Genomic DNA, 21,619 nt, shown 5'->3' with positions numbered 1-21,619 from the left:
GCCGGGGATGGGGGGGGAGAGAGATGGCTTTCTCATGCTCAGACAGTGACCAGGGACCAGCCCTCGTGGAACGAGGAAGCATTGTTCTCTCTTCCGCCCCGCGGTGAGCGTGGGCGCGTCACCCTGGCGAGGGACCCCGTCCCCGTCGGTCCGAAGAAGGGACAGGTGCGCGGTCCCGGCGGCCGCCGCCTCTGCACCTCCTGTCGCCGGTGCTGGCCTCTCCAAGGAGCACCCGCCCCTTTCCCCGGGCCGAGGCCGCTCCGGGACGAGTTCGGCGTTGGGTTCACTTCCCAGCTGCGCGCTGGGCAGATTCCTCCTTTCTGCTTGGGCGGCAGCGCAGGCTGGATTGAAAGTTGGCAGCATCCACGGAGACATTCCACAGCTGCACGTGTCCGAGTGCCTCCCCCCACCAAGTTCTCTTTCTCTCTCTCTTTTTTAAATCTGGGAAATGGGATTTGAATCTTAAGAACAGGGTTCGGTGGATGCAATTATTGGAAAAACTAGGGCCGTGACCCAGGGGTGTGCCCTTTCCCTCGAATCCTAAATTCAGGGTTTGGAAACCGTCTCATCTATGGTCATTCGTTGGAAACAGGCATATTTGATGAGAAGGCTTGATCTCAATGGGAACTTGTAACAACAGGATGGTTGGTGGCTAAGTGGGTTTGAAGGTTATCCAAGATAGTTAAGCGTTTTGGGCATAGAGCCTGTATTTTTCCAGTGAGCGCCCATTTCTCCTCTTAGGAAATTCTGAGAATTAATTCTCTTCCAGATGATTCTCCCCAAAAGAGCTGGGGAGGGAAAAACAACCCTGACAAACCAATGAGTTTCCTAAATAAGTTTAGGATTAACAGGTTAATTTGTGACACTGGTAGCTCCTTAGTCGGCAAGAATCACAAGTAGTATGGAATGTTATGATTTAGATGGAGAAAAAAGAAAAGTGTGTGTAATCTTCTCATTATGTTTTTGAAAGTACTTTTTAATTTAGTTACTTTTTCAGTGTCTAGGGAAGACCTATACTTTCCCCATACTCCAATTAATCTGCTCAATCTATTACTCCACTTGCCAACTCATGCTTACTGCAGTGTGTTTCTGTTAATGAACTTGATTCTTCTCCCAAGGATGGTTTGTGGGACTGTATAGTAAACACATGCAAATCAGTGCTGTGCTCTGGTTGGCAATACCTTTGCCCCACATAGGTCCTTAAACTCTACTTTCCATATCTTCCCGATTAGAATATAGAATATTGATGTATATGCTCTGCACTTTCAATCTGAAGTGTACCTGTTTATTCTGTATCAAGACCAAGACAGTCATGTTTTCTCAGCTAGTAGTTACTCTCAGGCAGGGGCCATGCTTTATCAAATCATAGTAATGCTCGGCGAATGGTGGCTTAACTCTCCCTGAAGCTGGCCCTTGACAAGGTGGTTGAAGGGATTGTGGGCAGTGTCTGGCCACCTTAATGCTTGGGAAAGAATTGTTGGTCTCCCAGTCTTCCTGTGGGCATCTAGAGTGCTGGGAGCCTGGGCCTTGGATCTCCAAGCACACCTCTGCCTACTGGTCCCTCCAGGTATACGGGGTTGGTACCTGGAGGAAGCAGTAGGCAGAGGTTCCTATTCTAGCTCCTTGTCGTCCCCCCCCCCCCCCCCCCGCCCTCCTCTAGTTGCCATCCTTAGGGAGAATCACCTTATTGGACAGGGCAGGGAGACTTGGTCCACATGGTTGACAGGAGTGTTGATCCTCAGGCTTTGTGCTGGGTTCCCCATGGATGCTCAGTAACTCTCTGCTGACAACAGTGTCACTTGTTTCAGAGCTCTTACTAATGCTCTCCTCTTATCCAGGCTACACAAGCCAAGTGGAGCAACTGGAGTCGAACCCAGATCAGCTGCTTTGGGGGCTACTTGCCTTGGTTAGATTAGGGTCATAAAGTGTGTTAGAAAGAAGTGAAATTGGCCCATGGTCACTGGCAATTGTAAAATTACTCTGTACCATGTGATTATGCCACGAGAATAGCTTTGTTGAAAAGAACCCAGAGGAGAGGGGCTTAGTCCTCGCCTCCATCTCCAAACTTGTGTCCTCCTGGCCTCGACTTATTGTCTCTACCCTAGCTCAACCAGTCCTCCCTTGGATGGAATTATAACTATTAACTTTCCCACCACCTTTGACTACTCAACTCAGAGCTCCGATGATCACAGCTACTGTGGTCTAGAAAATTACATTTTCTTTTGCTTAGGGGAATATAGATTTCTCAACTAATCTCTACTAAGAGAGTAGCATGGTTCAGTCATGGCACTGTACTGCCCTTTTCCCTGCCTTTACCAGTAATAAACATTTTCTGACCAGTCTGGACATATTCTCTCTCCGAGTCCAGTTGGGACCTTAGATTCCTTCTTTTACCATTCTAAGCATCCACTACCAATTGATCACAGTTATCATGGGAAAGCGCTCTAGCCCTAGCTTAGATAGTAGGTATATAGTTACTGGTCCTAGAGCCCTTGTTCCTATTTCTCAAATTTACATTGTCTATGAGGACTCATTCTGTCACCTTGGCATCTGACTCTGTTGCCTCTCAATGAAGCTCAGCTTCTGTCACTCTAATATTTCAGTCATTAAGGCGAGCCTGGGGTCATTGGTGGCCATGTGGCCTGGGTGGAAGTTATCATTGTTTCCTTCTGGAGGCCAGTTTATCACACAATTGCCTTACAAGCAGCAGCATCCTCTCTTCCTGTTTCAAAGCTCATGCCCTTCTTGGAATGTGCACCAAGTTCCTGTTTCTGGCTGGGCTGAGCAGCGATGACTGCCCCTCCTGGACCATCCCAAATTTCCCAACCCTGTTTTACCAGTTGAGTCATTCATTCCTCAGGCTTCCTGAGAGCACAGCGACCTTCTAAAGGCATTCTATACCGTAGCTTGATAATATCAACATGACTTTATGGCTGCACACAGAGGAATGATGACAAGTCAGCTTCCACTGAAATAGGAAGAGCATTGTTCCCCAACCTCCTTATCTGTAAAGAAAAAGCCAAGCTCTACTCCAATGATGGTGGCTATGCATTGGGAATACAGGAAACACCAGTGCTGGCAATTGTTACAGTGCAGGAGGTGCAGGAGTGACTTGCTCTCTGGAGGATGACAGTGAAGGGCGAGAGGGTTAGAAAATATGTGCTTCGCTAGAACCCACTAGATACCATTAGGAATGAAGCTTGGCCAGCTGGATTACCTGCAGTGCGCCTTCCTTCTTCTGTGCTTCCACAGGTATTCGTCCTTTACTAAATAAAACATTAGAAGCCATTGCAACCTCTCTTTCCAGGCAGTATAGTTTTGCTCTAATGTGCTAAGTGCTTCACATAAATCCTTTTTGTCTTCTTTAGCTTCTTTTTGTCTTCTGTAAACTCTCCTAGGGAAGAGCACAGTGCTTGATCATACTTAATGCACTGAATGAATCTTCTAGATAATTCAGATAATTGTGGTCACTTGGCATTAATTAAAAAAAAGATATTTGGCCCTGGCTGGTTTGGCTCAGTGGATAGATCGTCGGCCTGCGGTTTGAAGGGTTCTGGGTTTGATTCTGGTCTCCATTCTGGTCTCAATTCCAGTCAAGGGCACATGCCTGGGTTGTGGGCTTGATTCCCAGTAGAGGGTGTGCAGGAGGAAGCCGATCAATGATTCTCATCATTGATGTTTCTATCTCTTTCTCCCTCTTCCTTCCTCTTTGAAATCAATAAAAAAATAAAATAAAAAATAGATATTTGATCATAATTATTCAAGTTGTATCCAATCGACTAAATTCGATTGGATTTAGTTGATTTGTTGATTAGACTTTCACTTTACTTTGGCTGTGTAGATTGAAGCATAGAGCATTCAATTTTAAATTTCCCCAATATATTGCTTCTCATCTATATATATAAAAGCCTAAGCGACCATTACGACCGGTTGCTATAATGTACACTGACCACTAGGGGACAGACATTTAATGCAGGAACTGCCCCCTGGTGGTCAGTGCGCTCCCACAGCCAACTTCCCACGGCTGGCCAACCTCCCGCGGTCCCTCCCCCTGGCTGGTCGGGTGGTCAGTGCGCTCCAACAGCCAACCTCCCGTGGGCCCTTCCCCCGGACTGGGCTAGACAGCCCCGATCACCGGCCAGGCTGAGGGACCTCACCTGTGCATGATTTCATGCACCAGGCATCTAGTTTAGAAATATTCTTCATTAAACACATTCTAGAAAGGAGAACATATACTACTACTATTATATTTTTCCATCCATATATTTCTTCTTAACATAGTATTGTAATTGTTTTGGTTTTTATGGCTAAGAAGAGTAGCTTTTGGAGTATGGAGGGAAGTTTGTGCTGATTAAGTTATCTAGTCTATTGAGTTAAAAATTTTTAAAAATATATTTTTATTGATTTCAGAGAGGAAGGGAGAGAGAGAGAGAAATATCAATGGTGAGAGAGAATCATTGATTGGTTGCCTCCTGCATGCCCCACACAGTGGATTGAGCTCACAACCCTGACTGGAAATCAAAGGGTGACCTCCTTGTTCATAGGCCAATGCTCAACCACTGAGCCACACCAGTTGGGCTGTTTTTGTTTTTTGTTAACCCTCATCTGAGGATATTTTTTCCATTAACTTTTTAGAGAGCATGGGAGGGAGGGAGGGTGGGGGGAAGAGAGAGAGAGAGTCAGAAACATTGATGTCTCACATTGATTGGTTGCCTCCTGCACATGCCCCAATTGAGGTGGAGGATCGAACCCAATACCCTTCAGTACATGGGCCGACACTAACCAGTGAGCAGCACTGGCCAGGGTGTGAAGTTTTTATTATTCTCTTTTTTGACCTTTTAGGTCAATAGTATTTTATGTGGAGACACAATGTTTAGCTGGAGTTATGGAGGCCACTTTATGTACCCATAGGTCAGAGAATAAAGCCAGGGTCATGTGACAGGTCCATTTGCTGTGGCTGCATTCTTTTTTGTTAATCCTCACCCAAGGATATTTTTTCATTGATTTTTAGTTTATTATTTATTTATTTATTTATTTTAATCCTCACCCGAGGATATTTTTCATTTTTATTTTTTTGGCTTTGTGTGTATTTACTTATTTTATTTATTTTTAAAATTTATTTATCTTTTAATTTTTATTGATTAAGGTATTACAAATGTGTCTTTATCCCCCCATTGTCCCCTCATCCCCCCAGTCCATTTTCAGAGAGTGAAGAGAGAAGGAAAGACAGAGAAATATCGATGTGAGAGAAACACATCGATTGGCTGCCTTCTGCATGTGCCCCAACCAGGGCCCAGATCAAGCCTGCAACCAAAGTGTGTGCCCTTGATGGGAATCGAACCCCGGAACCTTTAGTCTATGGGCTGACGCTCTCTCCACTGAGCTACACCAGCCAGGGCACAGCTACATTCTTGTTGATTATGTCTAGAGCAGGGGTGGGCAACCCCTGGCACGTGTGCCAAACATGTCACGCCAGTAACTTTTGCTGGCACGTGAAACCCCTCTTATAATCTTCCATTTACAATTTTTTTCTTAATATCGACTTTTTTATTTTTCAGATAAATTCAGTGTAGGTGCATCTTAGATAAATAAATAATTTTACATAACAAGTTATCTTAAAGACCATAGACATGGATTGACGAGAGAGGGGAAGAGCAATTTCTATGCCTCTGCCTTAACTCTCCCTGCCTTCCTAGATCCGACCAGTGTTTTGGTTTCATCCACATACGCTTGTGAATCTTTGTTCTCAGTGATGAATTTTGTTAAGTTTTGTAATAGGAGTAGCCTGACAGATGAAAGTAGTAGCTCCTGCATATCTCTTAAGGTCACGAAATATAAACCTGATGTAAAATCTCTGTCATCAGTGATGCAGCAGCAAAAGTCCCACTGATAATATCAAACGGAGTCATAAAGTTTTCTGTCGGACCATCAGTGTACATGTATACATTAAAAAATAAATGTGTTTTTCATCATCATCTACTGTGTTTTTGTCGCTCGAATGAATTTTATTATTTCTTCAAGGTTCTTCACATACGTACATCTTAAGGGTTATCAAGTAGGCGTAACATGTTCTCAAAAAATTAGGGTTGGCACGCAGAAGAATTTTGAGTCAGAGATTTTGCTGGTTTTGGCACGCACTCACGAAAAGGTTGCCCACCCCTGGTCTAGAGCCTCATTTCATTTTGTTGGATGTTTGGCAGGAAAAGTGTGAAGGAATCAGTAACAAAAGGTGGAGAGGTTGTTATATTATCTGTTGTTATGTTATATTTGACCTTAGCACTTGGTCTAGGGTTCATGCACTTTCCTGTAAGCAGTGGGGAGGGCATTATAGTTCCATAGGGAACTCCAACCCTCCCACCCATTTCCCCATTCCTGGCATTCAGGAGGAAGTGGGAGGGGCAGGGCAACCAGTAATGTAAGGGAATTTTGCATTAATATCGAGTCTTGATAAGAACTAGAGCAGAGTGAATTCCTAATTACATTTTCCCCCTGACATCTTTCTGTTTAATGTTTGGAGACTGGGCTAGATTTCTAAGTCAGCTATTAACTGGTATTATGTTCTCATGCCTCAGGTTTTCCATCTCTTAAACAAAGCATAATGACACATAATTAACAGTTCACTTCAGAAAGATTCATGGCCTCATGCTTGTAAAGGACTTTGAGCTTTTCTCAGAGTGTTTTATACACATTCATGAATAATGAGATGGCTTGCCCTGTTTGGCAAAGGGCATCTATATTATGCCCATTAGATAGATGAGAAAAATGAGCCTCATAGAGGATAATGGCTTGCTGAGAATCTCAGGGTAAATTTAAGGAAGTATCTATCCATGGAATTTTTCCTGGATTTTGTGGAACAAGTGGAATCAAAAATAAATTCTGCGTGAGCATATATTTGTCAGAAAAAATGAATTTAACAGTTTTTAAGCAAATATAAACTTTTAGGGGGAAGGCTACTTCTTTGTAAGGGGGGGAGATCATCTTTGACAAATTTACTAGAATTTTTAAAGAGCATTAAGTAATTACAGAAGCTAGGGATAAACTGATTTTCAAAGTGATTTTGGAAAGACTCTCCATAAAGGCTGTTAAACAAATTGAGTCAGTGGAAGGTTGGGAGAAATGCTTTTACAAATCAGGCGGGGACAAAGACAGAACAAAGATAGGTATGGATGGATATTTTTCAGGATATAAATGTGAATAAAGTAGTCTTATTATTATTTTTATTTTTAAAAAAATAATGTAAAAGAAGGAGTACATAGTGTAAACTCTAAGTTTACTGTCAACGTGAACCTGTTGGGACACTAAAAAGTCAAACTGCTTGTCTCAGTTCCATGCAAAATGGCAGCGAAGTGGTGAAGAAGTCATTTACGGAAAAAGAATCCATCTGTACACGCAGATGAGCGTCCAATTTTTTCTCAAGAAAGAGATCCAGATGTCATTGTCAACTCTTAACTGAAAATGTAGTATGATTTGGAACAATTCAGAAATGCCATGTTACCCTGTTTTCATGACGCTTCAGCATTTAAAATAGTTTCATCAATGTACTTGAAAGACATAATGAACTTAGAGAAAAGCAAATATGTTTTTATTCAAGATTGAATAAAAACCCTCATGTAACTCTTCAGCCTAGTGATCCAGGGAGACTGTTCATTTGCATCATTCTTATTCCCAAATAATGCCCCACCCCCCTCAATAGTTAATGTGTATGGAGCACAGAAGATGTGCCAGGCATGGAAGAGCCTGAGCACAAGGAGATGCAGGGAGACTTGGTTAAGTGGTGGAGCTGGAGTCAACACAATTGGTCTCCAGAGGGTACTCTTAGAGCTCTCCTGAGTTAGACACCCTGAGCCATGCTCCTCTCCTCTCCCTCTGGGTATCATTCCAAGCCCTTAACCCTCTTGATTTAAGATGTCTTCATAGCAGCACTGTCAAATAGAAATATTCTGAGTCAGAAGTATAATTTAAAAATTGCTAGTAGCCATATTAAAAAGGCAAAATGCAATAGGCAAAATTAATTTTAATAATGTGTTTTGTGTAACCCAATATATAAAAAATACTATAATGTTATATAATCATATAAAATTACTAATGAAATATCAGAAGCAACTCAGGATATGAGCAGTACAATACAGTGCAATACAATATCATTTGTAGTCTTACCAAACAATATAAACTTGTGGCTAATGGCAAAATATTTTATGCTAGTTCAGTTTTACATTTTTAATTAAAATTAATTAAAATAAAATAAATTAGTTCCTGGGTTGTGCTAGCCATATTTCAAATCCTCAACAGCTATTTGTGGTGCGTGACTATCATATTGAACAGTGCAACTCTACAGCAGAACTTATTTTATTCTCTGTTGGCATGCTCCTCTCTTGAGCACACCTGAGCTTTTCTCCACCCCTTCCTTTCCCAGGGCCCTTCTCTGGCTTCTGTAACTTGTTTCCTGAGCCCATGCAGCCCAGCTGGCTCACATCTTCCTTCCTCTGTGACTTTCTAAATAAACTTTCTCTTATAATTTGAAAAAAAAAGAAGAAGTTATTCTCTGTTTCCAAAAGGTCAGGGACTCCCAGGTACTCCATCACCCTTTCTAAATAAACTTTCTCTTATAATTTGAAAAAAAAGAAGTTATTCTCTGTTTCCAAAAGTTCAGGGACTCCCAGATACTCCATCACTACTCCTAACTTCTCTCAACCCCCATCTCATCTTCCCTGCCTATGCCCAGGGCTGCCATGTACAATTGTGCTAGTTATACACTGCAAAACTCTGCAATGTCATTCACATGGTCGATATAGTAGATTTGTTTATTTACTATGACAGTTTCTTGGAAGATGGAAGTAAAGTTTTTAAAGGAAGAGGTACTTTTTCCTAATTCATGCACAGGTGGTTTTTTGGGGGTGGGATGGAGTCGGGTGCGGGGTGACTGTAGCCCCTCTGTTCCTTCCCAGCATTCCAGCAGTTGGGCCCAGGCATTGTTCTCTTGTACACTCAGCACTGTCCCAGTGCCCGTATCCTGTGGTTGAAAGTAATGAAGCAGCTTTGGTCAACCTCTCCTCTCCCCGCCAAATAATGTCGCAAAGCTATAGTCACTCTTCATGGTAGTTTACCTTGGAGCCATATGTCTTTTTTTTTTTTTTAAAGCTTTTATTTTTTATTTAAAAAAAACATTTTAAATATGTTTTTATTGATTTTTGAAGAGAGAAGAAGGGAGAGGGACAGAGAGAGAGAAATGGAGCCATATGTCTGATTCATAATTGTATCCCTAGTTCCTGGCACACAATAGGTGCTGAACACATTTATTGATTTGAATTTGTATCTCAGTGTTCACTCAGGCCCTTGTATTGTGCCCTCAGTTTCCCTTAGTGAAACCTGACCCAGGGCTGATTTATCCAGATGCCGACATGGCTGTCTTTCACCCAGCCACAGCTCGCCCTTCGTGTGGTGCCCTTGTTCTAAATAAAAATAATTGCCATTATTGTTATTATTACTAACAATAACTACCATTTATTGATCACTTTGTGCCAAGCATTACGCCTAGCAATCTATGTACATCATTTCATTTAATCTTTCCAGGCATCTCTAGGAGGTAGGTGCTATTATCCCCATTTTATACGGAGGAAACTGAGGCACTGAGAAATTAAGTCATTTACCCGAGGTCACACAGCTATTAAGTGTCAAAGCTAAAATTTAAAACCAGTTCTGTCTGACTTCAAAGCCCTTCTGTTCTTTAACTAGCAGGACAAGGCTTCTCTTTTGGTATCTGGAACCTGACTGACAAGTGACCACTCTAGAGGACTTACTGTTTTCCCAGACTCCTTCTTTGGGGAACGTCTTCATCCCAGTTCGCGTGGTTTGGGTGGGGTGTACTCTGACCCCAGGCGTGGTCCTTTAACTCAGCTTTGGCCAATCTGAGGAGCGCTTGCACCTGACTGAGTGATTGGTTCTGAGGTTAGCACAGGACAGAGGCTCACTCCACCAGGCTCCTTTTCTGCTCCAGTTTAGGAAAGGAGGCATGGGGATTTCTTTTGCTGCTAGAGTGAGGGACCCTGGGCGCTCCTGGTGGCCATCTTTCCCTTCGACAATGGAGGAAGCTGTATGAAGTAGGAGAGAATGACTGAGGCCGGTCCGAAGTGGGAAGTAGCAGTGAGTGGTGGTGGGGGCACAGGCAGCACCATCTGAGCCCCAAGATTCAGATGCCGGAAGCATTCCAGGACTTCTCTGTTATGTGAGCCAACAATTTCCTCTTGTCTGCTTCAGCCTAGTTACTTGCAGTTGAAAGAGCCTGCCTCATACACATATTTTTCAGATGACTTTTTCTGTCGCGGATTCCACATTGCCATTCTCTACCTACTTTTGGGCGAGCCCACTTCCTGGGCCTCGGTGCTGCTGTTGCCTGCAGTGTGCCTGGAGGCCTGGGATCCCTGTGAACTGTTCCTGTTGGACTCACTTCCTCTCTTTTAGGTCTGCGAACCCTGCCCTAGTGAAAGGAGATACCACACCTAACCCTTCCTCAGGACTCCCTCCACCCTTACCACCATGGCACAGCTCACACACAAGATTAAGAATTGTGCCATGAGTGTTAGAGAAATCTGTTCTTCATAGACATTGGAAGAATTACTCATCAACCTGCTTTTGAATGCTGATCAGAAACTGTCGAACGCCTAACTCATCTGGCCTCTGACACCAGCTGGGATCTCAGCCAGCGTTGGCTAAGGTTTTGCCTCTTTTCCTTGGCTCCCATCCTTTCTGATCAGCTGTTTTCTTATGTGCCCTCAACTCCCCTATGATTCTGAACTTCCATCCTTCTGCTGGCCTCCTCCCAGATCTTTCCGGGGGCCCTCTGAGGGCATTGTTCCACTGTGAATCAACTCTCCCACACCCGCAGCCTCCTCACAGATGAGAACACTCTTTCTCTGCAGCTCTCTCTGCTGTGGCCTTCCTCTGGCTTCCTTATGCTGCCTGCAGGTCATGCAAAGCCCTTTTTCCTTTAGAGGTCAAGCGATTCATGCAAATAACCTCCTGGTCTCTCCCTTTGCCACCAACCTCTTGGACATGGTCCCTGACAGACTCACCTGGTTCCTGGTCTTCTCTCCCAACTCTGCCATCTCTGCATCCCTACGACTAACTTTATATGTCTGAGATGAGTGGTACAGTTGCCTGGGGGTAGTAGAAGGGAGTAACTAATTGCGGTAGGAGTGGAAAATAAAGGAGACTTCATAAAAGAGATCACTTGTGATCAGGACTTTAAAAAAATGAATAGGATTTTAAAGATAAAAAACAAACAAACAAAACAAAAAGAATGAATAGGATTTCAACAGGTGCTCTTTTAGGCAGAGAGAGCAACTCAAGCAACAGCATGGAGATAGGAACATGTCCGTGTATTTACTTGCTTGAGCACTTGGAAATAAGTGGTAGGAAGGGAAGAGGAATATGACAGGATTATATTTACTTAAAATTAAGGCATGATCCTAAGGGTTCAATGTGGAGAATGCAAAGGAAGAAACAGACTTTACTACAAAAGGGAGAAGAAGTACTTTGAAAACTTTTCAGAGGTGGGATGATATTGTAAATGACAAGATCAGAACTTTGCTGGGTTGATTGTCAAGGGAGAAGGGGAGTCATTAAAACAGTTTAAGAGAGTTCATAATATAGAGGTAAAATAATGCCTGTGAGGTTGAGAGGAACAGTAGTGGAAGAACTGGTGTGAGGATTTTCAGAGCAGACTGGTTGTGAGAGGGCAGGGAGCAGAGTTGAGAAACCTGACTAGACACCTGCTGCTTAGGAGATGGGAGAGATGGAGGCCCTGCCTGGTGATGGGAGATGTGAAGATGTAGGATGCTGGGAGAAAACAGCTGCATAGTAGATAGGAATCAAATTAGTTGGCCTTTTAATTACCTTATGCATAAAGATAAGAAACTGTATTTCATGATGGTAAAAAGGACTTAAATTATGTAAGCTTAAGATGTTTCTCAAACTGTTTTATAGAATACTACAACTACTGGAGATATTAAGGTTCAAGGGAAATAGAACAAGTTCTGTGATCAAATAAGGTTGGGAAACTGCATTCTGTATGATTCACAGAGTCTATTCATGTATTAAAGGCTCAGAAATGCACACAAGAAACCAGTTTGACATTGTTTAACCCAGCTGTACCTGAACATATTTATTCATTCATTCAGCAAGCATGTGGTAAGCACATATTATGATAGCATGTTTTTGGCACTGTGCTGGCCACTGGTCCCACAGGAGAGAATAAAATCAGCCAATGCCTCGGCCTTTAGGAGATTGCAGTCTGGTATAATCTGACAGGTTCTGGGAAGCACAGTTTGGGAAACCTTGAGTTAAAGTGTTTAGATATTCTTGTTTGTGCTTTGGAACAGAATGGAGTGATTGACTGCCCATCTCTCTGCCTCCATGTCTCCATGTTACCCCAGTGCCTCCACCTCTTTGAAGAATGTTTCCTGCATCCCCTGCCTTCGGCACAGACATAGCTGACGACAAGGTAACTTTTAGGCCTCAGAGGTTGGTTACTTGACCCAAAGTCACCCATCTAGTTAGGGGCAGAACCAGAGGCAGAACCCCAGCTCATTTGGTTCTAGGTCCTATGCTCATTCTATTTTTGGTGAGAAGGGACAATTTGAAATACCCTTACCAGAGTATAAAGCAAATCAAAGGCATTATTTTACCTCTAAAATTTTCAGTATGTAGCTCCAAAAGAAGAACTCTTAATACCAGTAGGTGTTATGCTAGGTTACAGAAATTGGGTTTTAGTCTAGGTGCAAGGAAACCATTGGAGGACTTAGGACATGAACTGATTTATGTTTTTTAAGTTTGTGTTGATGGATGAAATGGAGGAAGGATTATAAGAAGATAAGGAAAGAAATAGTGAGACCTTTAGGAGGATATTGCAATAGTCCTGACAAGGGATGATGGTGGCTATGTCAATTGCCCCAGTAATGCCAAGTAACAAACATCCCCATAAACTCAGTGGTGTATAGCCATAAGGATTTATTTTTGTTCATGAGTTGATGGGATGTCTGGGTAGTTCTGCTGATCTGGACCAGGCTCAGCTGATTGTGACTGGTCTTGCCCATGTGTCTCTAATCAAATGTAGGTCAGGTAGGCAGCTCTGTGATGTTGCTGGGGTCTTTGATGTATTTGGAGGGCCAGATGGCTGTTGACTGTCTAGGATGACCTCAGCTGAGATGGCTGGTACAACTCTGCTCTCCTCTGTGTTTATGTTACATCTCTCTAATAGGCTAGCCGGGTCATATACTCATGGTAATCACAAAAAAGTAAGAGAAAAAGTACAAACAAGTAGGCAGATTTTTAAGCCTTAACTTGTGTTAAGTTTGCTGCTATCCAATTGGTTCAAGAAAGTGATATGGTTTACCCACAGTGAGTGTGGAAGGGCATTGCTCAAGGGCAGGAATAAAGAGATGTGAAAAGATACAGGGAGGTATAAAAAAGCAGGGCCAGTAGTACAATCAATCTATTGTGTAATGGGAAAAGAGTGAAGTAGAGACTTGAATATTCAGGGTTATAATATTTTGGAGGTACAGTCCAAAGAATGTGTTGATGGATTAGATTTGAAGTATGAAAGAGAGGAATAAATCAAAGATAACTCTTAAAATGTTGGCTGAGCAGTGGAGAGGTGGTGAGACCATTTACTCAGATGGTAAAGAGTAGGTAAAGAACAAGTGTTAGGGCAGTATCTAGAGTTCCGTTTTAGCCATGTTATGTTTGAGAGACCTGTTGAAATTCAAATAAAGATGCTAGGTTTGCAATTGGATATATAAAGCTGAAGTTCTTGGGGACAGGGCTGAAGATGTAGATTTCAGAGTTATCAGCCTCTAGATCAGCCGTGGGCAAACTACGGCCTGCGGGCCGGATCCGGCTGTTTGAAATGAATAAAACTAAAAAAAAAAAAAGACCGTACCCTTTTATGTAATGATGTTTACTTTGAATTTATATTAGTTCACACAAACATTCCATCCATGCTTTTGTTCCGGCCCTCCGGTCCAGTTTAAGAACCCATTGTGGCCCTCGAGTCAAAAAGTTTGCCCACCTCTGCTCTAGATGGTATTTCAAACCATGGAATTGGACAAGGTCACTCCTGAGAAGAATATAGAAATGAAGAAGCAAAGCAAGCCCAGGATAGAGCCTTGGTACACACCAGTGTTTATAAGTAAAGCAGAAAAATAGAAGCCAATAAATGGGACTGAGAAGATAAGATACAGCCTCTAAGATCAGAGAAAAATCCAGGAAACTTGGTGTCACAGAGAACTTAGAAAAGTTACGCATTTCAAAGAGAGGATGGTCAGTTGTGTTAAGTAAGATAAGAACTGAGGTCAAGTAAAATAACAGAGAAATGATCAGTGGGTTTGGTAAGAAGGAGGTCCTTGTTTACCAACAAATACGGCCATAGTGGAATGCTGGAGATAGAACTCCAACTGGAGTGTTTGGAGGAAAGCACATGATGGGAAGTAGGGACAGCAATCCTAATTCCATTTTTCAAGAGCTTGTGCTGCAAAGGGAAACAGAAGTGACTTGGTATTTGGAGGTGAATGTGGGTCAAGGGAATGGTTTATGACTGGGCACGTAAGTGATGCTACTCTGCCAAAGGGGATGACACAATAGAGAGGGATCAGGTGCATCAAAGAGAGGGGGAAGCTGCAGGCTAGACATGTTTGAGATGGCAAGAGAGGATGGGATTGAGAATTTAAAATAAACCAGTCTGTATATTACTTACTTCAGAGGTATTTGCATTCTATATTTTATTTCTAATTTTGTAATGAAAGGATATATCCACCATTTGAACAGTTTCAGCCACCAGCAAGGATTAGGACATACCAGTATATTAGTATGAGTTTTGTTGTCACACTGGGCAGGTTGAGTGCCTCTGTGTTAGGCTTACTCAGCTACTATTATGGAGTAGGTACCGTTTTGGAATCCCTCTGCTCTGTAGGTGGTGCTTAGTGTTTCTTATGATGATGGTGAAACTGGTAAATTCAGTTTCTTAGATTTTGATATGGATAGCAAGTTGGGCAGGTTCTGAGCAGAGCTAAGAAGGGAATGTGAATTAATGTGCCACTTCCTTGTCCAGGTTTTATACCAGTATGACTTGATGTTTTGATCAATATAAAGCACCAATTGCACCCAGCAATGTAGGTAATTCCATTTTTGCATAGACTAGCAGACTTCAGGATGGTTGGCTAATGTAGTTCAGTAGATCCTAGACAAGGCACGCATTCTAGAATTTCAGCAGAGTGATAGAAATTTTGCTTTTTTGTGTTTTTAAAGCCAGTGAAACTTCAATTTTAAAGGGTAATGTAAAGCAAATGTATTAAATAAATGGTAATTTAAAATGTATTTTGTGTAAGTTTAAGTGAACATTTGGTGGTATTTAACTATACTTAGCAACCCTTCTGGGGTATGTGTTCTGTACGGTTGTAAGGATGGTGGTGTGAAAAAATGCACTACCCTGTCTTACAATGTCTTGACAGCCTTGGAAGATTTTTGTTCAATTGCTTTAAATCTGGTTTGCTATTTCACCCCTTTAAAATATTTGTCTATTTGTGCAATTCATACTGTGAACTGAGAACGACATTTATTGCAGAGAGAGTGTGTGTGTGTGTGTCAGTCTCCAATTGTGGTCTGTGTCACCTGTGGAATATTCAAGGCTAATTTTGATTATATTCAATTATGTCTTGTGCATGGATGTGAGAACTACCCCCCACATAAGCTTTGGTTCCACTCTGTTTTTTCCCCCCTGCCTTTTGTTTTCTGCTTTCTATTTTTTCTTTTAATTCAAAATATATATATGTGTATATATACATATATACACATATATATATATACACACACACACATATATATTTTACATGTATTTTTGTTAAATTTATTGAAAATAAGTTTTATGAAAACTCACCATTTGAACCATTTTCAAGAGTACAATCCGGTAGTTTTTAGTATATTTACAGTGTTGTGCAGTCATCACCATTATCTGATTCCAGAAGATTTCTGTCATTCCAAAAAGAAACCCCATTATCCCTGATTCTCCTTTCATTCCATCCAAACATTGAACTGAAAATGTGAAAAGATGGGTGAGGGGAGAAGAGGAAACATTTAAGTGAAGGAAGAGGTTGACAGGGATTAGAGACGAATGAAATGAGAAAGGAATGGTCAAGAATGACATAGAAACTTTTTAGTTTGATATAGTTCCACTGATTTATTTTTGCCTTTACTTCCCTTGCCTTTGGGGTCAAATTCATAAAATCTTCTCTAAGATAAAGGTTCATAAGTTTAGTACCTACGTTTTCTTTAATGTAATTTATTGTTGCAGGTCTTATATTTGGATCTTTGATCGATTTTTAATTAATTTTTGTACATGGGGACAAATTGTAGTCTAGTTTCATTCTTTTGCATGTGGCTTTTCAATTTTCCCAGCACCAGTTATTGAAGAGGCTTTCTTTTCTCCATTGTGTGTTTTTGGCTCCTTTGTCAAAAATTATTTGCCCATATACATGTGGTTTTATTTCTGGACCCTCAATTTTGTTCCATTGGTCTGTGTGTTCCATTTTCTGCCAATACCATGCTGTTTTCATTATTGTTTCTTAGTAGTATAATTTGAAGTCAGGTAGTGTGGTATCTCTGACTTTGTTCTTTATTTTTGAGGATTGCTTTGGTTCTTCGGGGTCTTTTGTGGTTCCGTACAAATCTGATGATTTTTTGTTCTATTTCTTTAAAGAATGTTATTGGGATTTTGATGGGGATTGCATTAAATCTGTATTACTTGTTAGAATGGCTGTTATCAACAAGAGAAGTAATTAGTGTTGGAGAGGTTGTAGAGAAAAAGGAACCCTCATTCACTGCTGGTGGGAATGTAAACTGGTATAGCCATTATGGAAAACAGTATGGAGGGTCCCCCCAAAATTGATAGTGTTATCATATGATCTAGTAACCCTCCTTCTGGTTATCTACCTGAAAAATTTGAAAACATTTATTTGCAAAGATATATGTACCCTATGTTCATTGCAGCATTATTCATGGTGGCCAAGACATGGAAACAACCCAAGTGTCCTTGGATAGATGATTGGGTAAAGAAGATGTGGTACATATATGCTATGGAATACTGCTCAGCCCTAGGAAAAGATGAAATACTTTACATTTGCGACAACATGGATGGACTTTGAGAATATCATCCTAAGCAAAATAAGTCAGACAGAAAAAGTTAAGAACTATGATTTCACTCATATGTGGGGTATAAAACTGAAAGTCATAGACACACAACAGTATGGTGGTTATCACAGGGGGAGTAAGCCTATATAATAAAGAGGTAATATGCAAATTGACCGTCATGCCCTCGTATAAAGATGGTTGCCCCCATGTGGCCACAAGATGGCCGGCAGGGGAGGGCAGTTAGGGGCGACCAGGCCGGCAGGGGAGGGCAGTTGTGGGTGGTCAGGCCTGCAGGGGAGGGCAGTTGGGGGCGACCAGATCTGCAGGGGAGGGCAGTTGGGGGTGACCAGGTCTGCAGGGGAGGGCAGTTGGGGGTGACCGGGCCGGCAGGAGAGGGCAGTTGGGGTGATCGGGCTGGCAGGGGAGGGCAGTTGGGGGCAATTGGGCCGGAAAGGGAGCAGTTAGGCGTCGATCAAGCTGGCAGGAGAGTGGTTAGGGGGTGATCAGGCTGGCAGGCAGAAGCGGTCAGGGGCAATCAGACAGACAGGCAGGCAAGTGGTTGGGAGCCAGCAGTCCCGGATTGTGAAAGGGATGCCTGACTGCCGGCAGTCGGACATCCCCCAAGGGGTCCCAGATTGTAGAGGGTGCAGGCTGGGCTGAGGGACACACAGCGGGCCTCTAGTAAAGGATAAAGGGGACCAAATATAAGGTGACAGAAGATCATTTGACTTTGAGTGGTGGGCACACAATGCAATATGCAGATCTTGTATCATAGAAATGTATACTTGAAACCTATATAATCCTGTAAACCAGTGTCACCCCAATAAATTTTTTTTTAAAAATATATTTCATTGATTTTCCACAGAGAGGAAGGGAGAGAGATGGAGAGTTAGAAACATCGATCAGCTGCCTCCTGCACATCCCCCACTGGGGACGTGCCCGCAACCCAGGCACATGCCCTTGACCGGAATCGAACCCGGGACCCTTCAGTCCGCAGGCTGACGCTCTATCCACTGAGCCAAACCGGTTTCGGCCACCCCAATAAATTTAATTTAACAATCTTTATGTAAAAAATACAAACAATAACAGCAAAATTATATAGAATCATATGTCTCAGTTATCTATTGCTACGTAACAAACCACCCTCCACTTAAAGGCACACAACAGCAACCACCATTTTATCACACTCAGAATCTATAAGGATTGGACAGCACAAGGTGTCTACTCCACAATGTCTATGCCCTTATCTTAGACATCTTGATAGCTGGGTGTGACTCAGACAACCTGGGACTAGAATCCCCTGAAAGTTTTCTCCCTTATATGTCTGGCTCCGAGGCTGGGGTGACTTGAAGGCTGAGCTCAGTGGAATTCTCCGCTGGTGCACCTGTATGTTGCTTTTCCATTTGACTCAAGCTTCTCTCACTATGGTAGCTGGGCTCTAAGAGTGAGAGTCCAAAAGAACTAGGCAGCAGCTACACATTTTTATTTGCTTTATATCCATGATACTTTTTGAATGTAGTTTATAATTTTTATTTGTTATAAGTTATGTATGAGAATGTTTTCTATGATTTTAGTATTTTTGTCAGTTTATTTTTTTTCCTCTTAGAGATCATGTATATAACAGCTCTTTAATAACTGAGCCTTCTTTCAACTTTTTCTATTTTTTTTCTTTCCAGTTCTAAAGTATTGGATGACAGGGACATGGAAAACCATTTAAAGGAAAACCCTTAAACATATTTTAAAATTTTTTGTTATGGAAAATTTCAAACTTAAACAAAAATAGGGTAGTATAATGAACCCCTGTATCTATCACTTAGCTTCACTAGTTATCAACTCAAGAACAATTTTATTTTGTCTGTACACCCACATACCCCTTACCAATTATGAAGCAAATCACAGGCATTATTTTACCTCTAAAATTTTCAGTATGTAGCTGCAAAAGAAGAACTCTTAAAAATACACAATACTATTATCACACTCAAAAAACTCTAAAACAGCGGTTCTCAACCTTTGGGTCGCGACTCCTTTGGTGGTCGAATGACCCTTTCACAGGGGTCGCCTAAGACCATCCTGCATATCAGATATTTACATTATGATTCATAACAGCAGCAACATTACAGTTATGAAGTAGCAACGAAAATAATTTTATGGTTGGGTCACAACATGAGGAACTGTATTTAAAGGGCCAGAAGGTTGAGAACCACTGCTCTAAAACAACCCAACATTATCTTTTTCCCTCTGTTTTTTTATTTTTATTTTTTTAAAAAATATATTTTATTGATTTTTTACAGAGAGGAAGGGAGAGAGATAGAGAGTTAGAAACATTGATGAGAGAGAAACATCGACCAGCTGCCTCCTGCACATCTCCCACTGGAGACGTGCCCGCAACCCAGGCACATGCCCTTGACCTGAATCGAACCCGGGACCCTTCAGTCCGCAGGCCGACGCTCTATCCACTGAGCCAAACCGGTTTCGGCCCAACATTATCTTTAAAAAAAATTTTTTTAAAAAAATTGATTTCAGAGAGGAAGGGAGAGGGAGAGAGAGATAGAAACATCAATGATGAGAGAGAATCATTGATTGGCTGCTTCCTGCACGCCTTCTACTGGGGATGTAGCCAGCAACCCGGGCATGTGCCCTTGACCGAAATCGAACCTGGGACCCTTCAGTCCGCAGGCTGACACTCTAGCTACTGAGCCAAACCAGCTAGGGCATAACACTATCTTTTTTTAAAAAAAATTTTCATCTGAGGATATTTTTTCCATTGATTTCTAGAGAGAGTGGAAAGGAGGGAGAAGTGGAGGAGAGAGAGAGAAATATCGATGAAGAGAAGCACATAGGTTGGTTGCCTACCGCATGCACTCCTACTGGGGCTGGGGAACCTGCAACCAAGGTACATGCCCTTGACCTGGAATTGAACCTGTGACTCTTAGGTCTGCAGGCCAATGCTCTAACCACTGAGCAACCAGCCAGGGCTCAACACTATCTTGATATCATCAAATCTTAATATTAGGAAACAAATGTTACAAAAAACACTTAATGGCATCAATATCCAGTTAGTGTTCAGGTTGCCACAGTGTCTCATCATACGTTTCAGCTAGTTGAGCTGTCTCAGGACTTTTAAATTTCATCGAATCCTCCTCGGTCACTCTTTTTGTTCTTGAACTATTTTGTTCAAAAGTTTTCTCATTCTGTAAAACAGTTGAATGCAATGATGACTTGGATTCCCTATTCCTATTTTAAAAACCAGAAGGAAAAAATACGTTGACATAGACATATGTTCCTCATTAAAAACAACTTCGAATACTGCAGTCAAGGAACGCATATAGGCATTTGCTTATTTTATATATAATTTCCAAATTACTTTTCTTTATTCTCATGTTTTCTTCTAGTAAAAGGTACTTTACTCACTTGAGATACTTGCTGTTTATGCCTGTTTTCAATGGTTATCATTTCCCTTTGAAATAGCATGAAGCAAAAAGAGAAATATTTGTTTTATGTCAGAAATTCCCACATCTGGGGAGAATTAGTGCCAGAATATTGTCACCTAAAGTGAATCCACTTAACTATCATAGTAAGTAGTAAAAGAAAAGAAAAGCCCAGTATGATTCAGACTTTATGTTTATTTTATCTCAGATATGGCACCACTTAGATTATACTTGCTAACTCTTAGAACAAAGAGTGAATGTAGTATTAATTGTTTTCTTGAGATAGTTTTTCTGATGGAAATGCATGATAAACTTTTACTTCCTTCACTTCATTTGAATTTGTCAGCACAATCTAAAGAGGGCCATTTTTTTCAAAAGCAGTAGAAAGCTTAATCAGTTTTTGCATGGGTGTGGTCTACTAGGTAGAATAAAGGTTAAGGCACTATAACAAAGAACAATTATATGTCATTTCAAAAATAAGATGGAAGTGTGTTTATTTCTTACAATGTCTAGGCTGGTGGGGCAGTTCTGCTCCATGGGGTCATTCAAAGACCAGGTTCCAGTTCCATGTCATTCCTCCTCCTCTCCTTTGGCTCATTTGGGTGTCGCCTGGAATGCAGAAGGAAAGTTGAGTTTGCCGTGTGTACGTTCCAGCTGGTGGGAGGGTGGAAAATGCTCTAAACCCAGGGAAAGTCACTTGTCTTTAAATTGAAGATGATCCACATCTCAATTCTGCACATATCCCTTTGGCTTGTGAAGGAAAGAAACAATTTAAGCTACGTCACCAAACCAAAACGTAATAACTAGCTTACCTGCAGTTCCACTCTCCCAGGAGTGGAATCTCCTGATCAAAACTAGTGAGGTAATCCTATATAATAAAGAGCTAATATGCAAATGGTTGTCATACCCTCGCACCCTTGGGCCCTCGCGGCGGGGCTGGGAGACCTGAGGCTGTGCCAGGGGATCTGAGGCCACACCCCCTTGCCCCAGCCCCGGGGCCGGGGGACCTGAGG

At 41.9% G+C, this 21,619-nt stretch overlaps 1 protein-coding gene across 2 annotated transcripts in view; it reads left to right on the top strand.

The window, feature by feature from the left end:
• Nucleotides 1-12,380: 12,380 nt before the first annotated feature.
• Nucleotides 12,381-21,619, top strand: part of TEC (tec protein tyrosine kinase) — a 100,030-nt gene continuing 90,791 nt past the window's right edge. For both annotated transcript variants that reach the window (XM_014534361.1, XM_014534358.1), the window contains exon 1: nt 12,381-12,499. In XM_014534361.1, the coding sequence (XP_014389847.1) occupies nt 12,452-12,499 (48 nt within the window). In that variant the 5' untranslated portion in view covers nt 12,381-12,451. The remainder of the gene's footprint in view (nt 12,500-21,619) is intronic.

Source organism: Myotis brandtii, unplaced genomic scaffold (genome assembly GCF_000412655.1).
Source record: "Myotis brandtii unplaced genomic scaffold, ASM41265v1 scaffold10, whole genome shotgun sequence".
NCBI classification, from domain to species: domain Eukaryota; kingdom Metazoa; phylum Chordata; class Mammalia; order Chiroptera; family Vespertilionidae; genus Myotis; species Myotis brandtii.
This window is presented reverse-complemented; position numbering and strand designations above follow the sequence as displayed.